General features: G+C 41.1%; 1 protein-coding gene across 4 annotated transcripts in view; it reads right to left on the bottom strand.

The window, feature by feature from the left end:
* Positions 1–5,930: 5,930 nt before the first annotated feature.
* The window catches only part of tspan4a (tetraspanin 4a), a 219,993-nt gene continuing 212,832 nt past the window's right edge, over positions 5,931–13,091 (bottom strand). For all 4 annotated transcript variants that reach the window (XM_054771980.1, XM_054771981.1, XM_054771979.1 and 1 more), the window contains 2 exons: positions 11,560–11,643; positions 5,931–6,361 (listed from right to left, as the gene is read on the bottom strand). In XM_054771980.1, coding sequence (XP_054627955.1) covers positions 6,293–6,361; positions 11,560–11,643 — 153 coding nt within the window. In that variant the 3' untranslated portion in view covers positions 5,931–6,292. The remainder of the gene's footprint in view (positions 6,362–11,559; positions 11,644–13,091) is intronic.

Consider the following 13,091-nt stretch of genomic DNA (forward strand, 5'->3'; position numbering starts at 1 on the left):
ACTAGCTTCTCATAGACACACAAACACTCACATAGCACAATCAGAGTTGCGCAACACGCACGTATGACTGATGGAAAAATACTGGGAGACACACAATAGATGCGTTGTTCTCACTCACACAAGCTAAACTCTCACTTCTACACAAACTTAACTTTCACTTTCTAGAGGGGCACGGCAACTGTAGCCTCTTGTCTACATTCATTTTGGGCTATTCCCCCGGTCTTCCTCATTGATGATCCAACGCTGTAACCAAATATATTGCTCTTATTTTTTAATACAATTTGAAAGCCTTTTAAATTGCGTGATCATTGACGACTCTTTCCTTCTGGTCACACAGAGCCAGAAAGAAAGGCTAAAGAGAAGCTATAGCCTTTAGAGTGGCATATTTTAGCATTCAAAACATTTCTGAGAGAATTTCCTCCACAAAGACTTGAGTCTTTTCACTATTTACAAAATGTGTAACCATAGTGTCAAGCTCATTTGCTGCTATTCCTCCTCATCCTTCAAGTTATACATCCTCGTATTGGACAGAGAGACCAAACGCTGCATAGCTTGTTTTTTTGTGCAGGGAAGAGTCCTTTCCTGCTGCTTTCTTCTAGCCAGAGGGTGCAGAATGTCCTTTTCATTTATCGTTCTCATTTCTTGTTTCATAACGCAGTTGCTGTGAGGCTGTGTTAACTTCTTTCCAGTTGGTCACATAAAGCAGACTTATTTCTTCTCCAGAACATCTGAAACGTCACCCCAACACCAAAGCTGCAGAGGTGTATTGTGTACACGCACACTATTAGGTTTCGTGCAAGAACCTTTCCTCCTGAAATGTATACTTGTCTTTTTTATCCAAACTGTTACATAAGTGTGTGTGCTTTTAATATAAAACCAACTGACATGACTGGCTTGCTGAGACTTTGACAGCCCCCCATAACGGGGGTCTCCAACATTCTTCGTGAAGCATGACAAGTCATGCTTGTTTGACATAACCTTCCTGAAAATGCTTATTTACATAATTGTATGTATAATGTATTGGTGTTTAATTCAAACAATGTATTAACAATGTATTATTTTACCTTTAAATAATAAATAATATGCATCATATGAGGCTGCAAATTGCTCTCAAGCATTAATGATTCATCAGAATCATAATATTTCCCAATCACTGGGAAATATGCATAGTTTTGTACAGATGACTGCATGAAGCTTTGGAGTAAAACTAAATGTTTGTCTTCCAAACATTTCCAAAGCAAAACAGTAGTCAAGTGTTTCTGAAAGGCTCAAGTGTGTGTAATCAGGTGAACAACTTGACACTGCAACCCTAATGGATCTCAAGAGGCTGTTTTCACAGGACCGCTTTTGTTTTGTTAAAGTGTCTGAAAGTGGAAGTTTTAGAGCAGGGGTGTCGAACTCGTGCCATGGAGGGCCGAGACACTGCAGGTTTTCTTTCCAGCCGGTCACTAAAGCAGGTGATTTTAATGATCAACACCTTCAGTTTGAGGGAAGGAGCTCATCAATTAAATCACCTGCTGAAGAAACTGGTTGGAGAGAAAACCTGCAGCGTCTCGGCCCTCCAGGGCACAAGTTTGACACGTGGCTTAGAGCGTACGTAAACAAGACGACAGCCCTGCAAAAGTCCTTTGCTTTAATAAACACTCATCCCTTGTTTAGCACGGTTCATTCGTTCCAGACCCGACCGATAAGTGAATTTCCGCAAAGTCTGATTTATTTATATTATATTATTTCGTAGTTAGAGCACAGAAAACCTGTTTACAACCATCTAAATACGGTTCTCGATGTTATTAAAGCCACTGAAAAAGAAAATAACACCCCTATAGTCACCTTTACACTCGTATTACCCAATATAGTAGACATAATAACAGAAAACAAGCCATTAAAGACAAAAATAAGACTCATACTCGTGTATGTTGCTATAAATATGTTCTGGTGTTAGACAGGAAGTGACGTCCGGTGTTCAGAGTTGAGCTTTAGATTGCCGTGGGTTGCCCATGTTATTGTTCTGTCAAATTTGGCTTCTTTGAGAATATTGTTAAAAATAAGTGTCACATGACTGTACGTGTATTCATCAAAGAACATGACACTGATGATGCTGGTCGTTTAGAACTTATGTGATGAATTTCAATACTTATGTGACAGACCTATGACACACATTATTACACATTACTAATACTTAGGGGTTGTACAAAGTAAACAAATGGAAAGAACAAAGACTCTTAAAGTATCTTTCGACATTCGAGTATCTTTGTCACAACTATTCAAATGATTATAAGAAGAGAAGACCGGAGAGACCACTGGTATGTGACGGCTATTGTTGTTCCTAAGTTACAAACTGCATAGTAACGAGTAATAATTTGATGCCATTCCTCTCGGATTCTAAGGTTATCAACCTAACCTGTGCTCCTGTAAATAGTTGAGGTGCAAAATAAACTCAAGAAAATCTACTGGAGTTGAGTTGATAAAGCGTCCTCTGCAATCTTCTTGGCCTTCTCAAGTTGAGGCTGGTGAAAGTCCTAAATATATTATCATTATGATTATTATTTTTATATGATATTATTGTGCCTGTTGTGAGATCTCCGTTGGGCATCTCTGTGTGGAGTCTGCATGTTCTCCACGTGCATGCATGGGTTTTCTCCGGGTACTCCGGTTTCCTCCCACATTCCAAAAACATGCATGTTAGGTTCATTGGAGACTCTAAATTGTCCATAGGTATGAATGTGAGTGTGAATGGTTGTTTGTCTATATGTGCCCTGCCATTGGCTGGCAAAGAGTCCAGGGTGTGTGACCAGTGTAGAATAAAATTATTATACCATTACGTCTTGCCATTTTATGCCATTTTTATGCGTGAAAATTTGTAATTTATGCAAAAAATGTTTTAAAATTGTTTAAAAATGTGCTTAAATATGCATTTTTTTAAACCAATAATGGGTCATATTCAACCACAAAACAGCAGGATTTATTAATGAATATACACTGCTCAAAAAAATTAGAGGAACACTTCGAAAACATATCAGATCTAAACTGGGGGAAAAAATGATCTTGAATATCTTTCCTGATGCCTCCAAATGTCCAGATGCCTCCCCAGACCATCACTGACCCACCACCAAACCAGTCATGCTGAATGATGTTGCTCTACGGTGCTGGGCAGTGAGCACAGGGCCCACTACAGGACGTCGGGCCCTCAGGCCACCCTCATGGAGCCTGTTTCTGATTGTTTGGTCAGAAACATTCACACCAGTGGCCTGCTGGAGGTCATTTTGTAGGGCTCTGGCAGTGCTCATCCTGTTCCTCCTTGCACAAAGGAGCAGATATCAATCCTGCTGAGGGTTGAAGGACTTTCTACGGCCCTGTCCAGTTCTACTGGAGTAACTACCTGTCTCCTGGAATCTCCTCCATGCGTCCAGGTACCGCAGTGATACCCTGGTCCAGATCTGGGAGGAGATCCCCCAGGACACCATCCGTAGTCTCATTAGGAGCATGCCCCGATGTTGTCAGGCATGCGTACAAGCACGTGGGGGCCACACAAACTACTGAGAATCATTTTGAGTTGCTACAATGACATTTGGCAAAATGGACCAGTCTGCTGCATCATTTTTTCACTTTCATTTTTGGGGTGTCTTTGATTTCCCCCCTCTATAGGGTGATCATTTTCATTTCTATCAAATGATGTGGCATCATTTTGTTACTAATACATCACCCACTTATTATCAGGAAAGATATTCAAGATCATTTTTCCCCCAGTTTAGATCTGATGTGTTTTCGAAGTGTTCCTCTAATTTTTTTGAGCAGTATATATTGGAAAAACAGTGATGGAGTGAAACCGTGAACTTCGAACCATGAAACGACGAGAGACGACTGTACTTACATTGATGGTGACCAGTGGAGACTCATTACTCCTGTAACCCAAATTCTGAACCCAAATATATGGCATGAAAAATTACTGTTTTGTACAAGGACAAGCCATTCCTGCCCAAATTTGCATTTGAAAATAAGAGGAATTTCTCGGAAAATAAGGGAAATTCATGTGTCCTCGCAGATTGCTGTGACAGTGGAACCTCGGTTAGCGTCATCGATCTGTTCAATGTCAAACCAAAATCGAAAATCAGTTTTTCCTCTAAGAAATAAGGTATTGCAAATCCAGTTCATCCCAACTTCCATTTTGTTAGCAAGCTAACAGGCTGCTAACAAAGACGTTCTGTGATTAAAAACACATCCCTCGGCGCGGTCACCCCCTTCCGTCTTTCTCCCCTGCACATACTCGCTTCACAATGCAACACAAACGTATTTAATGACTTGTTTCTGTTTATTTCTACTGTGCAACGTGGTGGTTTATCAATAAGTGATGACTGTATGGCAGCAGGAGCAATTGGAAAAATGCATACAGCATGTCATCTTTTGAGCTCTGCTCGTGACTTCTGCAAGCTCGTAGCGAAGGTGGATTACGAGCTGAGGATGTTTGTCATGCTGTGTGTCAGGAACGACTCACTTTGTGACGTTTGCGTCGCCCTTTTTAAAATGACCTCAGGAAGGTGCAGTGTTACATACAGTGTGTGCAGGAAAATATTGCACTTTAACACTTTTTGCTATTGTCTCCTTTGGGATATAATGCTTTTTATAATCCTTTGGAATGCACGCAGTTCACAGCATAGGTGAATAATTCAGTTGAGGGAATGATTCATAACAGTGCAGCCTTGCGACTGTAATTTTGGCTCTGCAGTTAAAGCAACTTGAAAGTTTCAACCTGATGCTTTTTTTTTTTCTATGCCAAAATTCAATCAATATGTCTCCAGTGAGCTTTAAGTATGGATTACAGATGATGACCCAAGGTAAGAGGTGGAGGTAAAAGAAGAGCTGGCGGAGGCTTCAAACGCTGCAGAATAATCTTTGCCATTGAAGTGTGTATTGGAGCTGGAGGGGAAACAGCCTCCAGCCCGTCGGAAAGGTGCTGCTTCTAAATGCTTAAATACGTGTGAAAATCTTATTTTTGAGGTTGTTAGATTCTCCTGGTTGTCAATCCACCACAATAGGCGTCATTCCGTTGATACAAAGTTTAAAAAAATACACTAAGAACACAGTTGGACTCACACAGTGTATTAAGAACACAACACGACGCGTGCATTATTGTATGCTAACCCGAGAACGCGTGCCAACTGAGGCAAAATTGTGGCCTACATTTTTGACATTAACTGAAAACTACACTAACCAGGGCGGACGTTAACCGAGGTTAAAAGAGAACTAAAGAAAATAATTTTGTATCATTAACTGAAAACTACACTAACCAGGGCGGACGTTAACCGAGGTTAAAAGAGAACTAAAGAAAATAATTTTGTATCTCCTGAAACCAAGACCTCTGCCTCATTGGTGCAACATCCCTTTCCTTGGGTGCAACTCCCAAGGTGGCGTTGTCGGCTTCCATTGTTTAAATGTACCTCCCGTCACCCTCGTGTTGCCACAGATGGTACCTTTGAACACGTGGAAGGATTTGCCCCTATGAAATGGACAGTGATAACCTAGCAGCATAGTGGTCTCATTCTTGACACCTCCTACTGCCAAAAGAGTATCTCTCCCTCCATTGCAACGCCCCTTCTGGTGTGCAAGTCAACAACAGGGATCTTTTTTTTTCATTACCGTTTAATTTAATTATTGCATTTCATGTTTTTAGGACTGTATTTTATATGTCCTTTATGTGTTCTGTGTATGATGTGAGTCACTTTAGGTGTAAGTTCTGACTTACACTAAATCTCGACTTACTGTACATACCTGTGGTGGGATAAGAGCTCTAACGTAAACAGAGGGCCTCCTGTATGATTTTAGGTGCTAAATGTACCCCAGGTTTACACCATCACTATCCTTTGTCGCGTACATCACTTTTGACACAGATACAACTGGATTACACACTGAAAGCCTCAAGCGTTGTGAGTAACGACACACTGACTGCTCTGTAGATCCAAAACATTTATTACACACCATCGCAGCAGACATGCACTTGCAGCACTTCACCAGTGCACTTGCCTCACTGAGCCTCTCGCTTGAAAACACATAAAAACATAAAATAAATGAAAACAAACACATTAAAAACAGGTTACATTGCTTAACACGTTCATTATACTGCTTAGTCAAATGCATCACAGAAATGAGTATTTCACACATAGCAAATGATAGGAAAAGTATAACACTGTGCTTGTTGAAAGTGAGCAAGAGTATGTGTCGGGAGGAGGAAGGCTGCATCTGTCCGGCTACGTGCGGGAACAACGCAGATGTGCTGAAGTTTCGTCAGGGTTGAGGACTAAGCGTAGAAGGTTTCGACTTTGACTGCCTGACAGAACATCGTCATGGAGAAGACCAAGCCCAGGATCTGGAAAACATCGGACATTCATGTTTAACTCTTCTGTCTCCGTGGCTCACTTTGCCATCATCAAACTGCATTCCTCATACTGAGAGGTGTTTAACATAGACCACAAACGGCTCTCGGTGTGATGGGGTTCAGCTCTACGCTACAGCAAACTGTTCACCTGTGCTAAACCTGTGTAGTTGTGGAGACGTCATTTTCCAGATAGTCTCACTAGATTATGCAGGCGTACCAAATGTTGTAAATATGGTTTCTAACATTATTAGAGTCCTCTAGACATGAAATAACACCCCTACAGTCACCTTTACACTCGTGTTACTGAGACATACATGATACTTGTACTTGTGTGTGTTGCTGTAAATGTGTTTTGGTTGTAGGTGACAGGAAGTGACGGGGGGGAGTTCAGAGTTGAGTTTTAGCTTGGCGTGAGTTACGGTTGTAACAGTAGCCCGTGTTAGGAATTATTGTGCCTGTTGTGAGGTAATTCAAACCGGCGATCAGGCCTGGTGCTTGTGTGTCTCACCGAACATTATAACAGTAATCACTGACACCTTGTGACAAGTGTAGAATCCCACATAACATCACATCTTTTGAATGGCTTATCTTTGTATTCAAAGGGGACCTATTATGCTTTTCCTCTTTTCTCAACCAAAGATGTTACAATGTTGTATTCTCGTGTTAAACGATGCCAACGCGTCAGATAATGATGTTTGCGCATTTGGATGTGAGACCTGAAAACAGGTTTGGATGGCTCTGCACGCTGTGGGCCTGCCCCCCACCGTGTTAGCACGTATTGCTACCAGGTAACGTTTGTTTGAGTGTGCCTAAAGAGGCAAGCATCAGGCAGAAGTGGTTGGAGTTGCCGATTCCCGGCCAGCAAGAGAAAAATATGCTCATCTGTCAACGCCACTTCACACAAGACTGTTGTGAACGTAGGCCAATACGAAGACGGACTCTCTGCCAAACTGTTGCTCAAGTCCGACGCCTTTCCAACGTTACTTGGTCGTGTTGTCAGCAGAGCAAGCTGTAAGTAACAATTTATCAGTCTCCTGTTTATTTTATGTAAGTAATCAGACAAAAGGGGTTCGGCATCTGTCCGGAAGTCCTCGGGAGCGCTTGAGACTGTGACCAATCACAGCGAAGTGGGCTCGGCAGGAGGCGTACCTGGAGGAGGGCCGGGGGTGTAGTAAATTACACAGACCGTTTGGGCGGGAGGCAGGAAACACTGCAGGAAGAGGTGCAGAGTCTGGAAGATCTACAAAGCTCTCTGTGCGGGTTATCGTGTGTAGCTGCTCTATAGGAGTCCACAACTCAATACAAAGGCCCGAAAATTAATATAATAGGTCCCCTTTAAGTTCATTTAGCTTTTTTAATGCTTGAAAATGCTGAATTGTAAAATTAAAATATGCTTAAATATGCATTTTTTACACTAATAATAGGCTGTATTCGACCACAAAACAGCATGATTTAGTAATTAATATATTTTTTTAAAAACCCTGATAGAGTGAAGCACAAAGTGGTGAGGGATGAATATTACAAAATACTATCTATAACCAAAGGCACAAATTCCACAGGAACAATGTTCAAAAACAAACAAAAACTGCAATAAAAATGGACAACAGAATAACAGAACAACAGACGACACAGGAGCCTAAGGTGAAATTCTTATTTATGGAATGTAATCAATATTTTCAGGAAAAACGTGCCCTCTGAAGTCGCAAGAACTTTGGAATTCGAGCCGCCGTTGTGCATACCGTCCCCAATTTTACCAGGCTTCATCTCGGCAGGCGTCAGAGGATAAACTCGGCGCATATGTTGTGCTATGTCTTTGGCTTTTTGGCAAGAGTGCGGCAGAGTGCCCTAATATCGTTCAGTTTAATGGCCCAATGAAAAACAGGACATTTTAATCACTTTCTAAAAAAAACAAAAACGGGACGTGAAAACAGGACATGTCCTGGGAAAATACATTTTGGTCAGGGAGTGGCCTGCAAGTTGTTTTTTATTGGTTGGTAGCATAATTTAACATGGCCCACCTTCAAACATGACACAGAAGACAAAGAAAAACTGATCATGGCCCAAATCCGGCAAACCTGCAAACCAAAATGGCCTGTGCATGCATCCTGTCATGATGAACAGGTGTACCAGATTTCCTGGTAACACACCGGTGCAGGGTATTTGACATGCTTGGGTGCTTCTAAGCAGCGTTTGGTTGAAATATGTGCATTTTTGCCAACATGTAGGCTACATTACAAAATTTGGTAGGTTTTCAAGCCGCTCACGTTATCGCTTGTGTTAAAAAGGTGATTTTGCTGGCAAAATATAATCAAAATATACATGAAATAAATATGTATAAATATTAGAGATGCTTAATATGGGCTTTCTTACAGGTATCTGATACAGCAATATTGTCCAGCACTTCATTACCGACATTGATATCAACCGATACCAATGTAAGCAGCAGCTCTTCTCAGACTGTGGCCATACTGAGCTAGTAAGCTTGTTGATGTGTGGAGCAGGACGTCACCGTCGGCATAAAAACCAATGATCCGATTTTTACAGCCGATATTTTCCAACATCCCTAATAAATTAGGTTGCTTTGCCACCTACAACACAGAGTTGAGATTGATTGGATTGATGTTAGTGTGCTTAATGAACAAAAATGTAAAAAATATCAAAGTAGCCCCCACGGCCTTCCGTTTTTTTTCTTTTATATGCAGCCCACAGCGGAAACATTTTGGACACCCCTGATTTAAAGTTAGTTGATACTTTCATAAAAGACAATGAGGATGAGCTCATGCTACGCACTAATGCTTTCATTACAGCATTGCCCCCACAGGCACAAGTCTAAAAGAATGACATCACCAAAAAAACACACACACACAAGGTACACAAGTTCTTCCCAATCATTAAACACAGGAGGAAGTCAAGGGAACGCAGCACATTTCTGATGATTCATGATTGGGAGGTCCAGCAGGTCGTCGGTTAAAGTGCAGCTTCAGCAAATTCAATCTCCCGCTCTCCACGTTCGCATGGCAAAGTGTCCTTCAGCAAGACACTGGATGGAGACCACATTCTCTCCCTGCTCAGAAGCATGGTGGAGCACTTTGGATGAAAGTACCTCTTCCATATCGTCTGGTTTCCATTTTGGTGTACAGAAAAGGGCCACTATTAGATACAGTATGTTGTTTTAGCTATACAACAGCAGTGACCACACAGAACTAGAATGCCACTTGAGTGCAGAACGCCACCAAGGCTGAACTATGAACAAAATAATACTGGAATAAAAAAATAAAGATTGGCTGTTTTTTAGTTGTTTTTTTTACAGCCGCTGCCATAAAGTGCTTTTTTTTTTGCAGCAAGTGGAAAGTAAACAAAGCCATGTCAGCCATGTGCAAGCAATTCTATATTGTAAATGAAAATAGCCCTGCAGTCTGCAAAATGACAATTTCTACTAACAAAGCTGATTTTGATACCACAAAGTTAAAACGTCATCTGAGGACCAAACATAAAACAGAGTACGATACGGTTAGTAAGGCCACAGACAAAAAGGCTCTTACTCCAGAGCAACAAACTGAACTTTTGAAGGAAAGAGAAAAGACCGGCAAGGAGTGAAAAGGTTGCTTCAGACACCCGGCCCATCTTCGTCGTGAATTGTGGGGTTTTGTCGTCCTTTAGAATGTATGGATCCACGCCATGTCCTGCCATCATGACACTATATTGCCCCGACAGCTGTAAGTTTCACCACAGATACACTCCTGATCAAAATTTTAAGACCGGTTGAAAAATTGCTAGAATTTGCATTTTGCACATTTGGATCTTAATGAGGTTTTAAGTAGAGCTACAACATGCAAAAACAAGAAGGGGGAGTGAGACAAAAAGCTTTTTGAAAAAGTAATTTATTGAAAACAATTAAACTGAAATAGACTGTTTTTTAAACCCTTTTCCCGCAGATGCCGTCTGATGGTTATTGCGCTGCAGTCGGCACCAGTAAGGGCCTTAATTTGGGTCGAAGACCGCCCTGTGTCTTGATGGACAGCCAATTGGCTCCTCCGGCTCAGCGCAGGTGTGATTTTTTTGGGTCTGCCACTTGACTTTTTTTGTTCCATAATGCTCAGGATCTTTCAAAAAACTGTCTTACTGTGCCCAACCTCAGCAGCAATGGCACGCTGCAAAAGGCCTCGCTTATGCCGCTCGACAATCCGACCAGTTGAAAAACAGAGCTTTATCCATCAGGAGGGCATGACAGTGTGAATGGCTTTGGCTTTTATAGCCTGTGGTCCTTTGATCAGCTGATAAACAGCCTATTTCAGTTTAATTGTTGTTTTCAATAAATGACTTGTTCAAAGTGCTTTTTGTCTCACTCCCCCTTCTTGTTTTTGCATATTTTAGCTCTACTTAAAACCTCATTAAGATCCAAATGTGCAAAATGCTAATTCTAGCAATTTTTGAACTGGTCTTAAGATTTTAATCAGGAATGTATATATATATATATATATATACAGTAAAGTGACTAAAGTAAACACATTTTTATATCCTATGCTACAATGTGTCCATCACAAATATCTTTGTCAAAATTGCAAGATAATACAGTATAGCTGCAGCGAAAATGTACAAGTACCGACTCAGTACTTTAAAGTTTCGTTAAAGTTGCATATTCAACACATAACGCATTAAGATAATTATTATGTAGATTTCAATTTGTTTAGTGTGTGGGTTTAGGTACTTCCCAAATAGTTACTTTGAAATGCAGGGTAATACATCACTTTGCACGAGCCATAATTCTATGTACGCTCTAAGTTGATTACACCTACTTTCTGCTTCATTTGGCTGCATTAGAAAATTCAAAGCACCACTGAGAGTCTAATGGCTGACTACAAATGATCCTGCAGCTGCAGCAGAGGAAGAGCCACGTGATTGATGCCTTCAAGAACAGAGCCGCTCACGTTATCGCTTGTGTAGGCATGTCACGTACCAATCGGCTGCAAAGGCGATAAAAGAGTTTTATGGAATGTCAAACCTCCCTATGTGGTCTTTAGTGGTAACACACACAAAAGGGCTACTGCGTTCCCGCTGTCCACAGAAAGCCTGCAGCAGCACTTAATTCAAAGGACAGTGGAAATGTTAGGTTTACTTAGCCAAAAGTCAGAGTGACTGAATGCAAGTGGAAATATCAAGAAGTGACTCATGGAACTTTCTGTAATTACCTGAGTAAGTGCTGTGCATAGAGCAAAGATCCACAGGGCCACCAGGTTCTCGTTAAGCCAGTCCTTCACTCGCTCGTAGCATGGCTGTGGGAACACACACAAACATACAAGAGTCTATGAAGATACAGTGGAGCCGCAAATTCTACTTTTTTTTTTGCTGGAGAAAACCCACTCGTGTGTGCTTTAGTTCTAAAAATACAGTCCGTTTATTTCTTCAAAACCCCATCTTATTTACCACAAGTCGGTAATTATAAAAAATTAGGCATTAAATGTCAGCAAAGCACATGACTGAGTTATTAAACTGGGAGTAGGTTGAGTCGTGCAGGAAAAGGTACAAGTGCAAATGCCTTTAATAAGTGTGGTGGGTATATTGAGGCTGAAGCTTTGGTTGTGCTTCTGTGCGTATAGCTTGTTAGATTCCTTCATCGCGGGCAAACAATGGTAATTAAAGAGAAGTGGAGGGTTACTGGAGCTCAATCTAATCTAATAATTACAACAGTCACTTTTATTGCAAATGTTGATCCAAAATTGAAGGAGAAGTCAACTTCAAGCTAGCAGGAGGGTTTGGAGGGAGAGGAGTGAGCCTGTACAGCGTATGATGACGCCTCGATGCAGCAGAGTCACAAATAGTCTCAATTACTCATGGGTGGTGTCGGATCAATCTCTGTGTGGAGTTTGCATGTTCTCCCGTGCATGCGTGGGTTTTCTCCAGGTACTCCGGTTTCCTCCCACATTCCAAAAAAACATGCATGTTAGGTTAATTGGCGACTCTAAATTGTCCATAGGTATGAATGTGTGTGTGAATGGTTGTTTGTCTATATGTGCCCTGCGATTGGCTGGCGACCAGTCCAGGGTGTACCCCGCCTGTCGCCTGAAGTCAGCTGGGATAGGCTCCAGCGTATCCCAGTGACCCTAGTTAGGATAAGTGGCGTAGAAAATGGATGGATGGATGTTATCGGATCATAATAGCCAGAATCTATTGTAAACTATACGTACTATAGAGCAGTCCGCGGTACCGGTACCGGTCCATGGCAGGGCCGAACCAGGCAGTAGAAAACTTTCAGAAGCAATGATTAAAAAAAGACATGTTTAAAAAAAAATTGTTTTCTCAATAACTACCTCCAATATTTAAATGCATATCAATTTTGAAAATAAGGGCTATTATTTTATTGGAAAAAATATTATATATAGTTATGAAGCCCATATTTTCGCATGTTTAGGTCGTTTTGTTTCATTACAGTCATCCCTCATTTAATTTTGAATTGGGTCCAGACCCGGCCGCGATAAGTGAATTTCCGCAAAATTCAATATTAATAAATGGAATATTGTCATAGAAAATCTGTTCATGACCTAAATACGTTTTTTTTTTTACCATTATTAGATTCCTGTAGACATGAAATAACACCCCCATAGCCTAATAATAGAAAATAAGCTATCTCAGACATACTGTAAATAAGGTAAGATAGGCTCACACATTAGCATTGACAGCGTACCTGCTGGTGGCTATTGTCTCATCAATAAAACGGTACTGA

Source organism: Dunckerocampus dactyliophorus, chromosome 3 (assembly GCF_027744805.1).
Source record: "Dunckerocampus dactyliophorus isolate RoL2022-P2 chromosome 3, RoL_Ddac_1.1, whole genome shotgun sequence".
Lineage (NCBI taxonomy): Eukaryota > Metazoa > Chordata > Actinopteri > Syngnathiformes > Syngnathidae > Dunckerocampus > Dunckerocampus dactyliophorus.